We start from the raw sequence: 12,627 nt of genomic DNA, 5'->3' as shown, positions 1-12,627 counted from the left end.
TTCAGCTCTGCTTCGGCACTTTTAATATTCCCTTCCAACTCCACGAGTTCTCGTGCTTTGGATTTTTTGGTGAATGAGGCATACTGTATGATCCGGCCCCTAAGAACCACCTTAAGTGCCTCCCAAGCCACACCCACAGAAGATACTGAGGACCAGTAGGTCTCCATATAAACACTGATTTCAGCCTTTAAGATTTGTTGGAAATCAGGATTTTGCAAAAGGGATACATTAAAGTGCCAACTATATGATTTCTTTTTCTCCGTATGTGGCAACATCTCTAAACTCACCAGGGCGTGATCTGAGAATAAGATGCTTCCAATTGAGCAATCAACAACCGATGAAATGAGGGACTTAAATCTATATAAAAAAATCTATTCTAGAATAAATCTTATGGACTGATGGAAAAAAATGTATAGTCCCTACCAGATGGGTTCAAAAGTCTCCAAATATCTGTAAGACCAAGATTTTTACACATCCTGTGAAGTGTCAATGTTGCTCTAGGGGGCTTACACACTTTTGCTTCACTATGATCAAGAACTGAGTCCATCAAAAGATTAAAGTCTCCTCCCAATATTATATCATGAGGGGTGCCAGCGGTTTGCAAAATCCCTTCAAGATCTATAAAAAAGCCCTGATCATCAGCGTTAGGTGGGTAAATATTAGCCAAAATCTACCTTTGCCCTTGAATTTCTGCTAAAACAATAATGACTCTTCCTAATTTATCTTTAATCTGTTTGAGACATTTGAATTGTAGATGTTTACTTATCAATGTAATGACTCCCCTGCTCTTACTTGAGCCAGCACTAAAGAAAATATGTCCACCCCATATCTTCCCAAATTTTTCAGCTTCCTGCTGAGAAAGATGCGTTTCTTTAAGAAACACAATATCATATTTCTTACATTTAAGAAATGAAATAACTTATCTTATTTTTATGGGGTGCCCCAACCCATTCACATTCCATGTGGAGAGAGACAATCCACTCATATTAACATTTGACATTGACGTATTAGAAAAAATTGATTGTGTGTCAAAAATAAAATTATAAAGACAACATTCCCCATTAGTACAACAATCAAACCCCGAACCTCCCCCCGAGCCAAACAAACAGAAAAAAGAAAAACGTGCGCATTAACCCCGCACACGAGAGCGCCAACCGGCGTCCGTCCCTCTAAATTCAAACAGTCCATGTACACCTCTGAGAGTCTCCGCGACAACTTTGCTGTCAGATTGCTCAAGTCTGCTGTTTCTATACAAATTTTGTGAGATAGAATTACGTAACAGAAAATAATCTATAAAACAAACTCCAGCCAATAGGCAGAATAAACACAAAGAATGTGTAAATTCATTCACAGAACTGTCTCGAAGGTGTGTTCGTCCACAAAACAAATTCCAGCCGCTAGTGGAACCAGCACAAAAAAAAAAAAAGGCCATTCAGTTTCCTCAGACAGTCAAATTAATGTTCAGTGAGCCGGCTGTTCATGAGTGCAGCAGATTACCTAATCCTTCCAATGTCCTGCAAAAAATACTACACAAAACAAACACCAGCCAACAGGAGGCATAAAGGCAAAGAAAAGCAGATTCATCCACAACTGTCCCGAAGGAGTGTTATTCCACAAAACAAACTCCAGCCACTAGGCGGAACCAGCACAAAAAGAAACAAAAAAGGTGACCAGCTTCCTCGGACAGTCGAGTGTATGCTCAGCAAGTCAATTCACTTGGAGGCACATGAGAAACACACCATGAATTTCTCAGTCCATTGATTTTATGAAATACATCGCTTGTTGTGGGCATGTAAATATTTTGCGCCCATCCTTAGTACCTAATCTCAATTTGGCCGGAAACATCAGTGCAAAAGTTATCCTCCGTCGATGCAAGAGTTTCTTGAAGGAGTATTACTACACAAAATAAACTCCAGCCTCTAGGTGGAACCAACACAAAAAGAAACAAAATGGCGCCCAGCTCCCTCAGACAGTCGAGTGTATGCTCAGCTAGTCAATTCACTCGGGGACCGCATGAAAAACACCAAATGGTTTACTCACCCCATTGTCTCTATGAAAGACAATGCTTGCTGCAGACATACAAATATTTTACAGCCATCCTTAATATCTATTCTCAGTTTGGCCAGAAACATCAGTGCAAACGTGATCTTCCGTTGACGTAAGAGTTTCTTGCATTCCTTGAATCGATCACGTTTCTCTCTTGTCAAATTTGCAAAGTCTGGGAACAAGAAAATGCTGTGATTCTTCCAAGAAAGCTTTCCTTTGCTCCTCGCCTCGCGCAACACAAGATCTTTATTGGATAATCTCAGAAATTTGGCCAGAATTGATCGGGGCCTGTCTCCCTCCGCCGATCTGTGAACCGGGACTCTGTGAGCTCGCTCGATTTCTAGCTTATGGCCTGTTATGTCGAACAGACTCGGAAAGAACTTGTCTAGGAATTTCACCATATCTCGGCCTTCTTCATGCTCAGGAATTCCAACAATTTGGACGTTGTTTTGCCGGCTATGATTCTCCAAAACCTCCTTTCCAAAACGCGTTGCAAGTCTATCTTGGTCGCTAGTGGATTAGCAGCTAATTCCCTCTCTGATGACTCCAGATAATCGATCTGCCTCTTGACGTCCCCGATTCTTATAACCAACTCAGAGAATTTCGTTTACATCGCAGAAATCAATCGACGAATTACAGCAAGATCCTCAAAGTCAGCAAAAACATTCGTCAGCATCACAGACATGCTCACCAGTTGCCGATGAATTTCTCCCGCCGCACCGTCCAAACCGTGTCCCTGATCTGCGGCCTTGTCAGAGGTATCAGCTTGAGAACCTAAGTGTCTTTTAATATCTCCAGAGCCCGAGGATTTTGAATTCTTTGCCATGTTGTCCTCAAAGAACAAATATGTAGCAGAGTGTATCGAATCTCACTGGTTTATGACACAAAAATAATAAAATAAAAAAACTCCAGAAAGTGATTTTTTAAAGTGAATAAAGTTTTAAGTATTGATTTGTTTCTTACACCAACCTATCAATTTGCTTCAGAAGACATTAATTGATCGACTGGAGTCATGTGGATTACTTTTATGCTGCCTAAATACTTTATGCCTTTTGGACCGTCAAATAGCCAGCAGCCTGATGGCACCCGTATACTTATAATATAAGGACCTACAGAACTTCAACATTTTTCTAAAAATCTTAATTTGTGTTCTGCTGAAGAAAGACAGTCACACACATCTGGGATGGCATCAGGGTAAGTGAATAATGAGAGAATTTTCTTTTTTGGGTGAACTATTCCTTTAATTAATTGACTGCCTTTCAGCTAATCTTCATCATGTTTTACACTAAACAATCCTTTTGGAATGAACTGTGTATGGAGTTTACTACGATAAATTGCTGTTTTATGAGAGAAGTCACAGACGATTTTGCAACAGGTAGATGTCACTTTATGGCTCTCCCCACTCATTCATATGGTATCCACAAAAGGTCACTTACTGTCGTAACATACTAGTTGACCGTTACACTCTCTCCTATTGTAGAGCCGCTGAGTTTGTTATTTCCATATATATAAAATCTATCTATCGATCGATCGACCGACCGACTGAATACTATGAAGAGCTATTTCAACTGAAGTCATTGTGGAGGAACAACCCCTTCTCCCTCACTTCATCATCCTTGCCCATATCCTGGACCATTCCTGTGGACACCACCCCTTCCTACACATGCCCCATTCACTGCGAGGACGCCAGATTCCCCTTTAATTGAAACACTTTCCCCCATGGACACTTTATTTTCCCCTTTTTATGAACGTTTTATGTTGATTATTATTTATAACAAATGCCTCTCCGAGGCTTGACGGCACACCCACTGTGTCTGTCTCTTGCTCACCCCACCACATCATTATTGCCGATAACATTCCCGTAAATCATTAATCTCTCAGTCCAACATCATGGAGTTATCCTTCACCTGCTGTAATGACAAATTTAAATGGCACATCGAGATGCAGTTGGGTACCCCCTTTGCCTGATTTTAAAGATAACCAGGTGGTCTCTCTGTCCCCTCGAGCCCCTTTGTATTTCAAACACTGGTCTGAAAAACCAACCTCTTCTCTCTCTATTGGTTCTGTAACTCCTAGGAACGGTTCGATGACTCTAAACTCCCCTTCATTGTGGAAGCAGATCAAGAGGAGGAATCTGGACAGGATGTGGGCAGGAGGCCCCTGCTCACAGGGTTGGGTGGTCCTTCATCTCAGCCTAATTTGAGTGCCATGTTGGGTGAGGAGTTTCGACACCTTAGCATGCTCCGTCTGTGCAGATCCCCCATTCAAAGCTCACAGGTACAAAGCCCCTCTCAGATGCCACTTAATGAGGAGCTCTCACCTGGTGCAGTGCCTGCCCCAAGAACAAACAAGAGCTCCTGCCATAGGCCAACCAAACTGCTCATCCCCACCCTCAACTGTGTCAGCCCACTGGACCTGAGTCCCAGGTAATAAGAAAGAAGTAACTTGAAGGAAAAACATTTCCAATCATGCTGTGAAAATAATTATATTTCCCTATATTATAATATGATTATTGAAAATTATTTATAATTCAGATGACAAAGAATCACTGCACTGTACCAATACAGAGTGTGCGAAGATCCATGAGCCTTTATCAACTACATAAGAAAAAATTATCCGCACTCCTTTTTTTTTTTTTTTTTTTTCACCAGTCAGGGGACACAAACATTTTGGCCTCAAGGCACATTGAGGAAGGCTGTGAGGCAGAAATGTTTGTGTCCCCTGACTGCACTGTAAAAATTTGCCAGGATTTTACAAGATTTAACAGTAATTTCTTACAATAAAATACTGTTTTCAGTATTTTACTGTAAAATCAATGCAGGCTAGGTCATTTTCTGTCACAACACAACAAATTACTGTGAAAAACTAAATTTGAATATGGCACTGCATTATGGGAAAATAGTGTTTCTATTGAAGTCATCATTAGGGTGTTTAGTGTTCACTTTGGATAGGACCTTATCTTGTTCATTTCTGACCTTTTTTTTTCTCAGCTGGTGCAATTGTATTTAAGAACACAAGTTATTAGGGGGCCTGGGTAGCTCAGCGAGTATTGACGCTGACTACCACCTCTGGAGTCATGAGTTCAAATCCAGGGTGTGCTGAGTGACTCCAGCCAGGTCACCACGAGGACCAACTAAGCAGTGGGAATTGAGCATTCCAAATTGGGAGAAAAGGGGATAAAATAAATAAATAAAAAGAACACAAGTTATTGTACTGTGATGTATAGAGGAAATTAGTACATTTATGCAAAGTCAATAGTATATGATGCATTGAAAGAAAACAAATAAAATCATTTTAAAGGAACAATGAGAAAGGGATGTTTGCAGTGTTAGGCTATAATATGTTTGGTTTTATCCCTCATGAACTTTCTATCATAAGTTGTCAAACAGGCAAGCACAGATATCAACAATCAGCATACAAATCTCAATGATGGTGACAATTAACAAACACTGTAGATGAAAAAATACAGAAGATCATTGTGATTCTACAACACAGCACTGCTACGTTACAGTAATTTCTTGGTCCTGTTCACAGTGAAGTCACAGTATACAGTTGTTTTCATTTTAATACATTGTCGAAATACACTACTGGTCAAAAGTTTTGAAACACTTGACTGAAATGTTTCTCATGATCTTATAAATCTTTTGATCTAAAGGCATATGCTTAAATGTTTGAAATTAGTTTTGTAGACAAAAATATAATTGTGCCAACATATTAATTTATTTCATTATAAAACTAAAATTTAATGAAAAAAAAAGTTTTGGAAATTGATGACTTGGACCAAATAATAAAGAAAAGCAGCCAATAAGTGCCCAACATAGATGGGAACTCCTTCAAAACTGATTAAAAAGCATCCCAGGGTGATACCTCAAGAAGTTGATTGAGAAAATGTCAAGTTTACATGTCTGCAAATTCTATGCAAAGGGTGACTACTTTGAAGATGTTAAAATATAACACAGTTTTGATTTATTTTGGATTTTGTTTAGTCACAACATAATTCCCATAGAAGTTATTCCATAGTTTTGATGACTTTACTATTATTCTAAAATGTGAAAAAAATTATAATAAAGAATGAGTGTTTCAAAACTTTTGACCGGTAGTGTACTTCTGTAAAATATACTGTGAAAGTCCTGCAACTAGTAGCCAGGAATTTACTGTAAACTCTAAATTTGTTTACAGTGTGGTGAAAAAAAAAAAGAAAAACGTTGAAAAAAGGAGTGCGGATCATTTTTCTTTGGCAATTATTTATAAATATAATATATACTGGAAATAATAACATACGTGTAACATAATAACATAAATGCTGTGAAAAAAATTTATGATGCACAAACTACACAGATTGAATGCCTTTTTTTAAATATTTGTGCTACATTATTATCTGTAGTATTATCAATGTGCTGATATTCTTATGTCTGTTCTGTAGGGTTGTTGATGGCATTGAAGATAACGAACATGCATTTCATTTTAATGTTGAGCATAGTGAGCTGTCCCCTAACACAGAGGTCAAAGGTGAGGTGGACACACCCTTAATGTTAGCCAGTGCTTCGTGATTTAGATTCACTATAGGCTTATTGTTTATCAAACACTGTATGTCTTTAGACTGATAATTATACAGGTAGCTGGAGAATTTGTTAATACTGTATGATCTTATAAAATATATGAAAAAAAGAAATGTTTTAAACAGATGTGTGAGCTCTTGACTCACAGAATCGTAGTAGTGCACTGCAGAAAATGGCTGTTTGAAAATAAAATGTTAGAAATAAAATTCACTAAAAGAAGTGAAAAAATTAATCTGATAATGGAATAATATTTTTCTTCTCTGGTATATTTAACTGGTTTCAAGGATGTTTAGATATTTCTACTAAATACAAAAATACTGATTAAGGATTTTTCCAGTGTGTTGACAGAAAACTATTTGAAATATACTATTTCTCTTGTTATGTACATACAGGTGCATCTCAATAAATTAGAATGTCGTGGAAAAGTTCATTTATTTCAGTAATTCAACTCAAATTGTGAAACTTGTGTATTAAATAAATTCAATGCACACAGACTGAAGTAGTTTAAGTCTTTGGTTATTTTAATTGTGATGATTTTGGCTCACATTTAACAAAAACCCACCAATTCACTATGTCAAAAAATTAGAATACATCATAAGACCAATAAAAAAAACATTTTTAGTGAATTGTTGGCCTTCTGGAAAGTATGTTCATTTACTGTATATGTACTCAATACTTGGTAGGGGCTCCTTTTGCTTTAATTACTGCCTCAATTTGGCGTGGCATGGAGGTGATCAGTTTGTGGCACTGCCGAGGTGGTATGGAAGCCCAGGTTTCTTTGACAGTGGCCTTCAGCTCATCTGCATTTTTTGGTCTCTTGTTTCTCATTTTCCTCTTGACAATACCCCATAGATTCTCTATGGAGTTCAGGTCTGGTGAGTTTGCTGGCCAGTCAAGCACACCAACACCATGGTCATTTAACCAACTTTTGGTGCTTTTGGCAGTGTGGGCAGGTGCCAAATCCTGCTGGAAAATGAAATCAGCATCTTTAAAAAGCTGGTCAGTAGGAGGAAGCATGAAGTGCTCCAAAATTTCTTGGTAAACGGGTGCAGTGACTTTGGTTTTCAAAAAACGCAATGGACCAACACCAGCAGATGACATTGCACCCCAAATCATCACAGACTGTGGAAACTTAACACTGGACTTCAAGCAACTTGGGCTATGAGCTTCTCCACCCATCCTCCAGACTCTAGGACCTTGGTTTCCAAATGAAATACAAAACTTGCTCTCATCTGAAAAGAGGACTTTCGAACACTGGGCAACAGTCCAGTTCTTCTTCTCCTTAGCCCAGGTAAGACACCTCTGACGTTGTCTGTGGTTCAGGAGTGGCTTAACAAGAGGAATACAACAAATTCCTTGACACGTCTGTGTGTGGTGGCTCTTAATGCCTTGACCCCAGCCTCAGTCCGTACCTTGTGAAGTTCACCCAAATTCTCGATTTTGCTTGACAATCCTCATAAGGCTGCGGTTCTCTCGGTTGGTTGTGCATTTTTTTCTTCCACACTTTTTCCTTCCACTCAACTTTCTGTTAACATGCTTGGATACAGCACTCTGTGAACAGCCAGCTTCTTTGGCAATGAATGTTTGTGGCTTACCCTCCTTGTGAAGGGTGTCAATGATTGTCTTCTGGACATCTGTCAGATCAGCAGTCTTCCCCATGATTGTGTAGCCTAGTGAACCAAACTGAGAGACCATTTTGAAAGTCTATGTGCACTGAATTTATTTAATACACGAGTTTCACAATTTGAGTTGAATTACTGAAATAAATGAACTTTTCTACGACATTCTAATTTATTGAGATGCACCTGTATATGAAAATATGTTAATTCTGCATATGGAGTATGACATGTGTACTTATGTTCCTATTTTGGTCCTTTAAGACCCATTTCAGGTTGGCGCAAACCTTCTCCTTGAGACAGAGGAAGTTAGACAGACTCTCCGTCAACTCAATGCAGAGGTATCACCAAGAATACACACACAGTAATATCAAAAGTCCAGATACACACACAAGAGACAGATACTCTCTCTCTCTCTCTCTCTCTCTCTCTCTCTCTCACACACACACACACACACACACACACAAAACAGTTTAGATGCATAGTTTTAATTGTGATTCTTTATATGACATAGAATTTTATAGTACATTATATAATAAATATGAATTTAGTAGATTATAAATAAATATAGTATTATAGCATATAGTTAGCTGTGAACTTAATTTATCACAGCTAAGTATTCCAAAATTAACTTATTTGATTCTTATTTCTAGATGAACCACCTGAACCGGGAAGTGTCCTCACTGACCAAAGAGCTACATGAAATGATGCAGTTTCTACATACCCATCTGACCCCGCCACACTTCACTTCCTCTTTTACTCCCTTCAGCTCTTTCAACTGTCACACATCATCCAACTGCACCAACGTGGCCTCCTCTACTACTGACTGGCCCTCTCGTTTGGCCTTCAACATGTCTGCTGGTCCCTGCATACAACCAGATCCCTCCCAAAGAGATTCTTTAGGATCCAGGCACACATGCATTTGCAGTGGAAGTCATGCCCAGGAAAGAGGCTCTGTCTTGGGGCAAGAAGGGGACCTAGAGCTCCTCCATCAAGCCCCTAGCCCTCACTCAGTCTACACCCATTTTCCATGCTGCCCTGATCAGGAAAGGCTAGCTACCTTGGGCATCGATAGCCAGACAGTACCATATCAGACTGCTAAGACCACACCCAATTCACCTTATCTAGGACACCAGGTTCACTGTAGTGGGGGGTCTCTACTGGGCTTGGCTTCAGCTTTCCCCTCCAGTGGAGTGGTGCCTCAGATTAGGAGTGGGGGTTCCACTATCACTCTTAGCAACACATTGTCTCTGTGCACGCACAGCATCCAAAGTCAGTCCCATCCAAGCTTACAAATGACCTCTGATCTGACAGCATGCCAGCATTCCAGGGCACCCACGCCCATCCATTCGTCCATTACACCGACGGGCCCATCAGATCCCCTCACAGCTGTCAGTTCGCTTATGCATGCTGGGATTTGTAGTTCTAGCTTACTACATTTCCCTAGTGGCCCAAGACAGAATGACCTGGTGGGGTCAAGTCCTGTCCACAAATATGGGCCCATCATATCATCCACTGGAGAAAAGGACAAACAGGGGAAGCATGGACCTTCAGAGAAGTGACACAAGGAATAAGTATCCTTCATGGTGAGCCATCACGGAGTGATATGAGTGATGGACATACTGAGAAGAGTACACATATCTCACATACTCTTTGTTTGCTGCATGGATAATGCCCTCATTTAAGACAAACACAATGCATTGTGTGAGCTATGTATATGGGGTAGGTTAGATAACACTGCATGATATGTGCACGACAGGACTTAAAAGTCTGTATGAGTCATACCCTTAATTGCATTTAGGTTAAATCTGTTCCCACTGGCTAGTTTTATTTTAAATTGGCAGTTCCACTGTGTAGGTTTTGTATAAGACATTGTTCCTCAGGACTGAGTCACAGATTACAATGTGCCAGAATTTCCTGGCTGTATTATCACACTGAATCTTTTTCAGAGCTTAATTTCTACATTTCAAAACTTAATTTTCAAACTTGCCCAGTTTTATAAAATAACAGGATTTATTTCTAAAGTGATATTTTCTAAAATGTGTTACATTTACTGCCATGATTTGAATTAACTAATGTGTACCACTTACTACACATAACATTGAACAGCATGTGCAAAACATTATAAATTCATTTTTGTTGTTGATCATCTGTCCAAAATTCTGGGTAAAAAAAAAACAACAACTTTTTTTTAGCTTTTTATCATCCTTTGTTCACCATATTTTTATAAATATATTTCTCTACATTTATCCTTTCTAAGGGAAAGGATAAATGTTGGTATAAAATGAATCTTTCTTTTCCTGATCTCTCCAAGCCTGCTCAAGGCCAAGCCTGCCTAAACTAAATTCCTTGCAATTGTAAAAATAAATTTGCCTGTTGAAAATGTTCACTTCAGAGAATAAACCATAGAGTTGTTTTCCAGCCATTGCTCATTTAATGACATAGATTTGATTGTCCAATTACATGAGAACCAGACTGTCTTGCCCTACATAAAAAAGACAGATAACATTGGCTGTCAATTAGGCTTCTATGTGGAAGATAGCAGCAAGATTCTCAGCTGTACTTGCTTATCAGACTGGAACTCCCACTGGAGTTTCTGACTGATCCCTCACAAAGAGTCTTTGTTTTTTAATACATTTTCTCATAGATCTCCTGTGTACCTTAAGCTTCTCTCCTGTCTGCTCTCTATAAATATGTAGGTCACAAAATGTCACAGGAAGAACTGGTGGCTATTATGCTAGCTTTTTAAACCTAATCAAGGTCTTTTTAATAAAAACTATTAAACTTCGCAGAGTATTTTTTGTTGCACTCAAGGGCAGTTTTGGGGGGTGGGGTCCAGTGCCCCCATGTCAATAGGCTTGGCCCCCCCACTGGTCCCTCTAAATTGGAGTGGTAGAATGGTAAGAATGGTATTCTCATTTTCCATCCCACCAGGGACAGATTATGACTTGTAAGGGCCCCTCTCCCCTCCCACTATTTTTTTTTACATAGCAATGGCCCAAAAAGTTGTTGAGCGAGGGGGGGTGCGGGGGTGTTTTCGTTTTCATGGGGTGGGGGGTGGGGGTCGTTGTGTTGCTTCGTGTCAAACAAGTAACGAGCCAACAACACCTGGAGATGAGTTAGAAGTTCAGCGTTAGTTTCGCATCTTTGAACATGCCAGCTCCAGTTTCAGTTCCACTTCATGTGATCATACGTGCTGGTGTAAATGTAAGTGTAAGTTAAGCTACTTTTATAGCGCAATTTCCAATGTTATTATCACGAAACCCGATCTGGATCTGATTTTCTACTCTTATGAAACAGCATGCTGGAACAAATGTAAAGAAACAGGTATGAAGAAACAGCAGCTTATTCTGGGCCACACCGCACCTGCAACAATCTAAATTTGGCTGGGTTAAAAATAACCCAATTGGCAAGCCAGCCCAGTTAAACTAGCCCAGCAAGTTGGGTTACACATTTTAACCCAGTAAGCTGGGTTGTAAATTTAATCCAACATGTCAGTTCATATTGACAATATGCTGGGTTAATTTTATCTCATAAATGGTTATTGTTTTGATTTATTTCCACAGCAAAATCTGTATACAGAGATTTTGCTGTAAAATAAAGTGATTTTTTTTATTTTTTATTGTTATATATATATATATATATATATATATATATATATATATATATATATATATATATATATATATATATATGTATATATATATATACACACTGGCTGCCAGAAGTTTGGAATAATGTACAGATGTTGCTCTTATGGAAAAAAATTGGTACTTTTATTCATAAAAGTGGCATTCAGCTGATCATAATGTATAGTCAGGACATTAATAATGTAAAACATTACTATTACAATTTGAAAAAAAAATTCAGAACTTAAACTACTTTAAAGAGTTCTCATCAAAAAATCCTCCACGTGCAGCAATTACAGCTTTGCAGATCCTTGGCATTCTAGCTGTCAGTTTGTCCAGACACTCAGGTGACATTTCACAACACGCTTCCTGTAGTCTTGTCGTGCACTTCTCACACACCTAACAGTCTAGCTGATCACACAAAAGCTCAGTGGGGTTAAGATCCATAACACTCTTTTCCAATTATCTGTTGTCCAATGTCTGTTTCTTTGCCCACTCTAACCTTTTCTTTTTGTTTTTCTGTTTTAAAAGTGGCTTTTTCTTTGCGATTCTTCCCATAAGGCCTGCACCCCTGAGTCTTCTCTTTACTGTTGTACATGAAACTGGTGTTGAGCAGGTAGAATTCAATGAAGCTGTCAGCTGAGGACATGTGAGGCATCAATTTCTCAAACTAGAGACTCTGATGTACTTATCCTCTTGTTTAGTTGTACATCTGGCCTTCCACATCTCTTTCTGTCTGTGTTAGAGCCAGTTGTCCTTTGTCTTTGAAGACTGCAG

The 12,627-nt window shown here is 39.0% G+C and overlaps 1 protein-coding gene across 2 annotated transcripts in view; it reads left to right on the top strand.

The window, feature by feature from the left end:
* kcnh4a (potassium voltage-gated channel, subfamily H (eag-related), member 4a) overlaps positions 1-10,976 on the top strand; it is a 39,545-nt gene extending 28,569 nt beyond the window's left edge. For both annotated transcript variants that reach the window (XM_051714632.1, XM_051714634.1), the window contains exons 13-16: positions 4,123-4,472; positions 6,470-6,555; positions 8,486-8,562; positions 8,875-10,976. In XM_051714632.1, the coding sequence (XP_051570592.1) occupies positions 4,123-4,472; positions 6,470-6,555; positions 8,486-8,562; positions 8,875-9,783 (1,422 nt within the window). In that variant the 3' untranslated portion in view covers positions 9,784-10,976. The remainder of the gene's footprint in view (positions 1-4,122; positions 4,473-6,469; positions 6,556-8,485; positions 8,563-8,874) is intronic.
* Positions 10,977-12,627: the final 1,651 nt, after the last annotated feature.

The sequence above is a fragment of the Myxocyprinus asiaticus genome, chromosome 13 (assembly GCF_019703515.2).
Source record: "Myxocyprinus asiaticus isolate MX2 ecotype Aquarium Trade chromosome 13, UBuf_Myxa_2, whole genome shotgun sequence".
Lineage (NCBI taxonomy): Eukaryota > Metazoa > Chordata > Actinopteri > Cypriniformes > Catostomidae > Myxocyprinus > Myxocyprinus asiaticus.
Note: the sequence above shows the minus strand (reverse complement) of the source record. Positions and strands in the feature narration are given on the sequence as shown.